This window comes from Denticeps clupeoides, chromosome 16, assembly GCF_900700375.1.
Source record: "Denticeps clupeoides chromosome 16, fDenClu1.1, whole genome shotgun sequence".
Taxonomy (NCBI): domain Eukaryota; kingdom Metazoa; phylum Chordata; class Actinopteri; order Clupeiformes; family Denticipitidae; genus Denticeps; species Denticeps clupeoides.
This window is the reverse complement of record NC_041722.1, coordinates 7,150,022-7,159,567: the sequence shown is the minus strand read 5'-3', so window position 1 is coordinate 7,159,567 and position 9,546 is coordinate 7,150,022. Positions and strand designations below refer to the sequence as shown.

At 43.6% G+C, this 9,546-nt stretch overlaps 1 protein-coding gene across 1 annotated transcript; it reads right to left on the bottom strand.

Annotated features, from left to right (window-relative positions):
• Window positions 1-563: 563 nt before the first annotated feature.
• Window positions 564-9,546, bottom strand: ctr9 (CTR9 homolog, Paf1/RNA polymerase II complex component). The gene is made up of 24 exons (XM_028956405.1): window positions 9,369-9,546; window positions 8,804-8,902; window positions 8,465-8,704; window positions 8,269-8,386; window positions 7,320-7,409; window positions 6,964-7,220; window positions 6,741-6,848; window positions 6,418-6,654; window positions 6,237-6,326; window positions 6,032-6,160; window positions 5,719-5,902; window positions 5,133-5,221; window positions 4,842-5,027; window positions 4,651-4,738; window positions 4,419-4,567; window positions 4,212-4,328; window positions 3,341-3,486; window positions 3,179-3,250; window positions 2,701-2,836; window positions 2,362-2,511; window positions 2,056-2,207; window positions 1,868-1,964; window positions 1,670-1,782; window positions 564-1,587 (listed from the first exon to the last, which is right to left on the bottom strand). The coding sequence occupies exons 1-24, from the start codon at window positions 9,411-9,413 to the stop codon at window positions 1,224-1,226; spliced, it is 3,456 nt and encodes a 1,151-aa protein (XP_028812238.1). The 5' UTR covers window positions 9,414-9,546; the 3' UTR covers window positions 564-1,223.

The window sequence follows — 9,546 nt, the reverse complement described above, 5'->3', positions numbered from 1 at the left end:
GGTTGGAGAATATGAAATGACCATTACAGTCCACACAAAATCTTTTTTGCCCAATCTTGATCCCAGTGTTTCAAATCAGTGTTTATGGGACTTTATTTTTTTTATGGGACCATTTTTCCAATTTCCAAGAAGGTCTGGGTCATCGATTGCTAATTTTTTTTTTATGGGACCATTTTTCCAATTTCCAAGAAGGTCTGGTAATTGGTAATTGCTAATTAATCTCAAAGGTGCAGCCTTAATGCACTGGTGGCATCCCATCACAGCACCAACTCCTGAAAGGGACCATTTTTCACCCCACTAATGTTTGTAAAAGCAGTCTGCGTCCCTAGCTGCTTGATTTGGGGCAAGTGGTGGCCAAGTGGGTTACAAAGCAGACTCATAACTCAAAGGCTGCAGGATCCAAACCCAAATCGCCAAGACTTGACCCATAGTGAATATGAACATATTTCAGATCCATTTACATACATCTTTAAAACAAGCGTATGCATTAAAAACCATCACTTGTCATAGAAAAGGAATGGTGGTGGACCGAGGCCTAAATCAAAACTGAATAACAATAAGAATTTATCTTTCTTTTTACTAAGATGTCTACAAAAGAAAACAAGGAATTAGACTAGGCGGAATATTATTCATGACTCAACAGTAATAAACTATTAATAAGCAGGAAAACACATCATACCATTCACAGACTTCAGTATTCCTGATTCTTGCAGAACCTCACCAACAAGTGCTGCTGAGGGCCATGATGCGGAAGAAGTCCCTTAATCAAATGGTTTTTATCCTGATCTCACATAAAGGGTTGTGGAACCAAACTCATGGCCAATGATGGGTACAAAACAATCTTTCTCCATTTCCCGAGCACAACGCATTTGAGAAAGAAAAGTATTCCTATATTTCCCAATACTGTGAAAGTAGGGTGTATGGGGCATTTTCCTATGGCTGAAACAAGCGAAGTGAAAGTGATTATTGATCATTGTGATACAATAAAATGTCAACAAAACACTAATCTCTCTCCCAGCATTCTTTGGAACTTCTGAAAATGCTACTGAACGTCAATGACAAATTGTCAGTATTGGAGTACCGGAGAAGAAGAAGAAAACAAAAAAAACATTTATTTTAAGAACATCCATAGAACAGAAGCAATCAGGTTATAATCCTGCCACAGAAAAGACCATTATTATAAAAGATGGAAAAAAAAAAAAAAAAAAAAACTTTTACACTTTTCAGTCACTGTCATCAGAGCCACGGGCTGAGCCCTCGGCACCAGACTCCTCGGAGCGTTGCGGAGACCCTTCGTTGTCAGAGCCCCCGGAGGACGCAGCCTGTGGTGATCCAGCCGGAGACTCGGAAGCCTCAGAGCGACTCTTCTTGCTCTCATTGTCGGACTGTTCAGAGTCTGACTGCGGCCGAACGCTCCTCTTCTTCACTGGCCGCTCGCCGTCTGACTCGTCCTCTGAATTGGCCGAGCGCTGAGGGCTGGCGCCATCGCTTCCTGACTGGTTGCGGTCCTCATCGGAGTCATCAGAGGCAATGCGCCTCCTGTGTCCTGCGTCCTCCCCTGACGCAGACCCGCTGTCTCTTGCGTTTCTGGAGGAGCACCAGAAAACAGGTCGTACACAGAGGAAACACCTCAGCACTCATTCACAAAGCTCTACGGTGCCTCCCTCACCCGTCTTCAGCGATTTTCAATCCGTCCTCGTCAGATGAGGATTCTGATGATGAGATAATCGCCTTGGATTTGATCTTCCCTTTGAAGGATGGGGGCATCCGATCTGGCTTCGACTAGAATGACAAAGACAAGGGCATTACAGGACAAGGCCACAGCAACCTGCCGCAACGAGCAGAAACAGAGGAACACATCACGCACCTTCTCAATCCTTTTACGCTCTTTCGGTTTGCGTTGCTTCCTAGGCCTGGAACTACCTTCATCATCATCACTACCATCATCTGCTCCCTTGGATATCCTGAAAAACATGCAGACAGGTGAAAATATAAAAAAAAAAAAAAAGAGCCAAGACCCGCAGGGTTCCTCCAGTCATTTACACCTGCACTCACCTCTTCCTCTTTTTGCGCTGCTTCTTCTCTCCTTCTCCCTCCTCCTCCTGCTCACTTCCACTGCCACCCTTCCTCTTCTTCTTCTTCTTCATTGGCAGCTCCTCATCAGAGTCGTCATTTACAAACTCGTCCATGTCACCACCTTTCTTGCGCTTTGGGGACAATTTCATGAACATCAGTCTCCTGCTACTCCCTGTTGTCTGCCATTAGTTGTTCCAACCCACATGTCTTCAATGGCAAACCTTTGAGCAGCCAACCTTCTTATTACGTTAACCACACTGGATAAAACCAGACAGCAGATCTTACCCGTCCCCCTCCTCCTCCTTTCTTCTTCTCCCTGGCAGACTCCTTCATGCCTTCTGCAAAGGTCAGGAGATTCTTGGTCTTTTCTACAAACTGAGCCCTCTGTTCCAGTAGCTTCTTCTGCTCCTCAGCCTCCCTGGTTCTCTTCTCCTCCTGTTTGAGTCACAAAATCAAGTTTGCATGCAGATGAATGTGGTGCATGGAAAAAATTGAACTATTTAACCTTTACAGGCAACAGCATTACCAGAATAACATGTGACATAGTTCTACTTCAACTATTAGCAGAACACCAGAAGAAAGACTACAGAGTGATGAAGGAAGCACAGGTTGCTGGAGGCTCACCTGCTCCTTCATCATCTGCTGCCTCAGCAGGTCTCTCTCCTGCTCCTGCTTGGCCCTCAGCTCCTTCTCCTCCTCGTCCTGCTTACGGGCACGGGCGACGTGGTACTGAGCCTGACTCAGCAGATCTGAGCACTGCCTGCATGCATGCATGTGCAGAAATCCCAGTCAAACATAGTCTCTCACACACATTTCATAAGAGATGCGCACATGTTACTACAATTCTACGAAATATCATTATAAAACACAATATGATAAATTTTTCAATGAACACACTAAAAAAAATACTCTCAGATGTTAAGATCTTAGATAAACTTTTCTCGCCCCAAAATGATGTCAAACAAATAATAAACACAAATTCAAAATCCTGCACACCCATACATACAGCATTCACCACCAGAATAAGTGAACTAGTTTTCTGCACCTCGCACACCTTACAAACACAACGAATCATGTCCCTAGTGTGTGACACACGACCCACCTTGCTTCTGATGAGGCCAGGGCCAAGTCAAAGCGCATTTTGTCTCCGGCCTTGCTGAGGTAGCTGAAGTATCTGTGAGGAGGTGTTTGTTAATGTAATGTACAGTGAAGAGAAGTGCACAAGAAATTATTGCTAAATTCAAATGTTCATTAAAACAAGAACCTGTGTGCCAGTTCCAACTCCTTGACTGCACTCAGGACAGCCTTCAGGTTGCTCTTTTCATCCTTCAGCACCAATGTGGCCAGTCTCTGCAGTACCAGTGCAATGTTGAACATCAGCACCGTGTCGCTCGGAGCAACGTGGCGAGCCTGAGAAAAAGGAAGAGGGAGATATGCAAGACGTGACTACATTAAATAATACAATAATTACAAATTTTGGTCTGTCAGTGGGCATATTCTATACATGGATTACTGGTTTAGCAGGATTAAACAGTTGAGTTGGCTTGATCCTAGATCTCTTGACTGCTTAAAACACTGCCCTGGAGCAGGTCTGTTCTAAATGAATCATGTCCGTGCATGGAAATCCATTCAGCCATGGCCATATTATTGTGAGAAACTAATTTCAATCCTTGATTAGGAAATTTTTCAAAACAACAAATCTGCACAATCAAGTTCCTTTAGCCCAGAGGAGACATAAGAAACTAATTAGAACTACATAAGTACAAAGCTTTCTTGTATGTTTTGTAACAATTACCAGTTTGATGTATAGTTATGATGAGTTTAATTAACGAAAAATACACCCGTTCATGGAAAAAGCCTACAATAAGAGGGATTTTATTGTATTGGGAGTGGGTTGAGAAAAACTGGTATCTGTGAATAAACACTAATTCATAACACAGTTCATATGGATTGGATTGAGAAACTGCCTAGTTCATTGTGGAAGATTAACTCATTTGCTGGATCTTGTGAGAAAACAGCGGACGTGTGCTGACATTGTATAAAACATCTGATGGTATTTAAACGTATTGCTTCATTCAGTCTTATGGAACAGGACCACGACGCTCTGGAAACGCTCTGCCTGTCTGAGTTCAGACCTTCAGCAGGGTCTGCTTGCACTCCTGCAGCTTTCCACACTTGAAGAGGGCTCTTGCCAGGTAGAGGTGCACCTCAGTATTCTGGTATTTGTAGAACTTCTTCAGGCAGTTCTCATACTGTGGGAACAAAGGAGGGCAGCCGTGTTCAATGCAGGACACACAGCAGGTGTGGTGTGGATCGTTCTTTATGAGCTCGAAATGCCCTACCATCTGCACAGCGCTGATGTACTGCTTCTGCTCCACGTAAATGTGTGCCAGGTTGAGCCAAACATCACTGATGTCTGCTGTGGCCTCTCGGACCTGAGCGAACACATCTCGCGCCTCACGGAAGTAGCCCTTATGCGCCAAAACTGCCCCTGGTGGGAGAACAGAGGATGTCCTTTTTTGGGCTCATTTTTGGGTGAAATAAGACATCTCAAGGGCCATGGGGATTTCTTACCGATTCCATTGGCAGCATACAGGTTCTTGGAGTCGTTTCTCAGTACCTGTTTGTAAATGGCCAGCGCTCTGTCCTGGTGACGTTTTTCCTAGAATTATACGTAATAAAAAAAAAAAAAATCCAATCACTCTCCTACTATCCTCACATGAACCTGTCAGCTGCAGATGTGACACCCAGCATTCAGGTTATACCTTCTCACGGTCACGTGTGGGTTGGTGGAGTGTCTGCAGCCACACGTTGCCCAGGGCAAGCATTGAGTAGGTGTCATTTTGTGTGGAGGGTTGTTTCAGGATACGCTCAAATTTTTTCTGTCCTGGCCCCCACTCCTGCTTGGCCAAGTGAAGGTTGCCGATAAGTGACCAGGCATCTGGGTGGTCCTTTAGAACAGAAGAAACAGTCAGCGTGGGTACAATGGGATGAGGGGAGGAGAAAAAAAAAAAAAAAAAAAACATTTTCTCCTATGAAAAACAGGTTCAGCTCACCTGATTAATCTGAAGAGCCTCTTTGAACCAGTCAGAAGCCTCATAGAAGTTGCCTTTGTCACGAGCCATGGCCCCCAGGCGCAAGTAGCCTTATTTAAGATATATTAGATCATTTTATTTATAAATAATACTAACTATAAATAACGTATTTAATTCAAATTAAAGTAATTAATGAAAAACAAGTACCCACCCTAAAATGAATAGTTCCCCTTTTACAGAGACATGTCACAACAACCCAGAAAAGGTCAATCATTCATTAATTTTTCGTGTGTGTCAAAAAATTACACAGGTTTTATCTCTCCAGGATAAATAACTAAGACATAACTACCAACAAGACAGTTTCTGTAAATACTGAAGACATCAGACATAACTGACATTAGAATTTATTTTTTTAAATCCACAAAATTAATGGTCTCAAAATTAGTAATTTTGTGCATGTGTGTGAGATTTTATATTATATACACACATGTATACACACGTACGTTAATAAATGATCTGAAATTATGCCTTATCTGAATCTTTAATCTGAAGAATGTAAAATAAAATTAAGGCCTGTGTAATAAATATAGCTACGTGTAGCACTTACAATCAACATAGTTGGGATGTTCTCTCAGGATGTTCTTGTACAGCTTTTCAGCTTCATGAAACTCGCACATGGCCTCATACAAACGGGCCAAGTTGTAGGACGTTGTGACGGAGATGGCGTTGTAGTAGTGCTCATCATGCTCTCCTTCGGCTTTTGCTCTCTCCAGGGAGGCCAAAAAGTATTTCTGCAGACACATGGCTTTGGTGTTAGTCAAACAGCATTACAATTTATTACACTTAATTACTGATAAAAATGACATCTGTAATTCTGGCATAAGCGAAAAGGAAGAATATGTGAACTGCTTTCAGAAGACCTTAGCTTCCCCCAGGTTTCCCAGTCTAAAGTGCAGAGCTCCCAGGTTGTTCAGGATCTCTGGAGGAACATCAGCCTGCACCTTCTCCTGGAGGATACGGGTGGCTGTGCCATATGCAGAGAGGGCGCCCTGTTTTTTTAGAGAGACAAAGAGAGATCAGTCATCAAACACTAATGCCATGGATTTATGAAACATTCCCACTTACCTGAATATCGGTCTGCTCCAGTATCTGGGCAAGCTCAATCCACGCCTCCACATCATCAGGATACTGCTCAGTAACCTTCTTCAGGTGGCCCTGAAATCAAAGTGTTTGACTTTTAGAAAATGCCGTATGGAATTAATTTTAAGCTAAATCAATTAACAGTATTTTTGGGAGAAAAGCTTACTTTGGCAATGTCCCTCTTCTCCTGGTCTTCTGAAGTGGCATATAGGGAACCCAGGATCTTCATGGTTTCGTAGTTGTTGGGATAGGCTTTCAGAACCTTCTCAAAGCACTGTGCTGCATTCTCCTTGTCACGGCGGTACACATACATCTGGCCCAGGCCGAAGAAAGGGAGCACAAAGGTGGAGGAGGCAAACTGCGTGGCCTGGTAATAATACTGGAAGGCCTGATCATAATCCTCCTGAAGAGAAAGCAGGAGACATCAACAGGCGTTAAAAAGACAGATGAGCTTTAGTTCAGCGTGACATGCAAGGGGACAGCGCTCACCTGCACATGGAAGGAGCGGGCCAGCTGGTAGCAGCTCTCCGCCTGCATAGCTTCAACCTCGGTGTTGTGAAAAGCATGTAGAGCAAGGTGCTGCACTTTACTGTAGTCCTAGAGACAAAGCGAGGTCTCACTTCACACCAGATCACACCGTACACACAGTAGGCATTTTGGAAGGTCTGCTGCTGATCTACAGACGCACAAGTGGACAGAGTACCAGTCAGACCTTTTTAAAGAAGAAGTGGTTGGCGAGGTGGTTCAGCACCATGGGGTTGCTGGGGTCGATGGTGTAGGCCCTGGACAGCAGCTGCACCCCATTCTTGATGGAATCTGCCTCTTTGTTGTTTAGTTCCAACACAGCCAGGCCGACCAGAGCACCCACACACTTGGAGTTGAGCTCCAAAGCACGGCTGAAAGCTAGACGGGCCTTCTCCAACTTATTGAGCTTAACAAAACAATGGCCCATCCCCAGCCTTACCTCAGCTTAATAAAAAAACAAAAAAAAAAAAAAAACAAAGCTGCATCACATCACAAATAAGAAGGTGGAAATTTTTTTGTGTCATTTCTGACCTTAACACTCACCTGGGCAGCCAGGGTTTGTGCGTAGAGCCTTTTTGTAATAGGCCAGGGCACCCCTGTAATCCTTTTTATTAAAGGAGATACAAGCCTTCCCTGGCAGAGTAAATAACATTTCATTAGTGCATTACACAAATTACATACATACATACATACATACATACATCAGCAGGAAAAAAAAAGAATCTGTAAACTTCCAGTTGCCCCAGACTGACTTAAACGACCTGACATGCTGTAAACTCGGCAGTCATGCAGAAAAGCAGTGAATTTGCAGGGCGTTCTGCAACATGAGTAGCATGGTATTAGGTGTGTGGTGGGAAGGACTACTTAGTACAGGCAGGTATATTACGTTTTAATACTGAGGTAGAATATGAGGTAGAAAATACAACTGCCATCAGACCTTGTAAAAGGAAAGGTAACTATTTCAGATGGAGCTGGTGTTATATTGGGGAATAATTTGGTTGGAGTTCTGGTGTGGCTTGTATCAACATTTATATAATGTTTAGTGAATTTTTCTGAACTTTCAGACTTGCACTAGACGAGAAAAAAAAACATGTCCCGGATAAGGACACTTAACACAAAGATGTAAAAAAAAGTTACCAAAGTGAACTCTGTAATATAAGTACAAGCCCTCAGCTGCAAAAAAATATTGGTGTGATAGAATGTTTGAGAGCAAATACTCTGTCCTTTTAAGCATTTTCCTAGAAAAATTGAACAATAAAAAAATGGTTTTGACCCTATTGTCAAGAAACTGAACACAATTACATTCTTTTGGAAGTGACACCCTTTTTTGAACTTTGTTGCTGATTTAACTGTGTTATCAGATTGAATGCTGTTGTACATGCAATTGTGAAAGCAATTGTAGAGCCAATGCGGGGTGTTAATGTTCTATAAAACAAGTAAATATATTTGGCAAAAAAAAAAAAAAAGGTTGAGTACAGATCTGTTCAGTTACCTAAAAGAGCCGGGATGTTGTTTGTGGACTGGTTCAGAACAAAGTGGAACTGTGCATCTGCCTGATCCATTTTATCTCCTTCCAGCAAACAGAAACAGGCTCTTCCCAATAAGTGGTTCTATAGGAAGAAAACACACAGTCACACACACACACACAACTTTCCTTATATGCACAGGAGGCTTCACAGGAGGCGTACCTGATCATACATGATGATTTTGTCAGCCATGGTGTAGAGTAGGGTGGCCTGTGTAATGAGCTCTTTCTTGGCATCCTTGTTCTTCTCCTTGCGCGCCTGCTGAACATAGTAGGCTGCCAGAGTGTCCAGACAGGTCATCTGGTCCTTTTCGTGGTCTCTGTAGTCCAAGTTCCCATCAATTCGAGCTGCTTCCAGCAGCTTCACAAAGTCCTCCGTCTTCCCCTGCTTGTAGTACTCCAGCTGTGCACACAGCAAATCTGCATCAGCTTGCAACAGACCCATTACATCACACATCAACCTTCATCTCTCCTGCACTCTAATACAACAAGTCACACTTACCGCCAGTGCGATCCATATGTGCAGCTGCGTGTGTTCCTGTTTCAGGATACTGATCACTTCGTCTCCTTCAGGAAGTTGGTCGAAATCGAGCTCAATGACCTGCCGCAACGGCAAGAATCACAGTAAATAATAGACTAACACAAGCCTGACCAGCATGGGACGGCAGCACACGCAGGGTTTTCAAAAGCCACGTTCCCGAAATAAAGCAATTGCTGAACAGTGGTCCTTAATACTGCTCCTTGTCTAAAAGGAACAAAGTTAAGAAACTCTGATCTTGCAACTAGAGGGGCTGTACACAGATTAACAAAAACTTTCAACGTTTGCCAACACTTGATGGAGAGAACGGCTAACTTATTCTTAGGCACAGCGCGACTCAGACGTAACACAATTCGTGTAATTCGCTGTTAACTTTAAGTGAGGCATCCAAAGACAGTGATCGTTTACCTAACGTCACCAGCAAGCTAACCGCGCTAACGTTAGCATCAAAATTAGCACTAGCATTAACCATAAGTGCGATGAACTGCGCGGGTCAGGCGGCCACAAGAAACCGAGAAGCTCTGCGTACCTCGTCGGTGTCCCGTAGGGGGATTTCTATGGATCCCCGAGACATCTCTGCGGCTGTGATACGAACTCGATCAGCGAACACAAAACAACAGGCGATGCGTCCAGTCGCCTTCAAGGAAACCTTTACAGCTTCTTTCTTGTTGACGGGACGTTTCGGGAGGTTCAGCGGTCGGCATGGA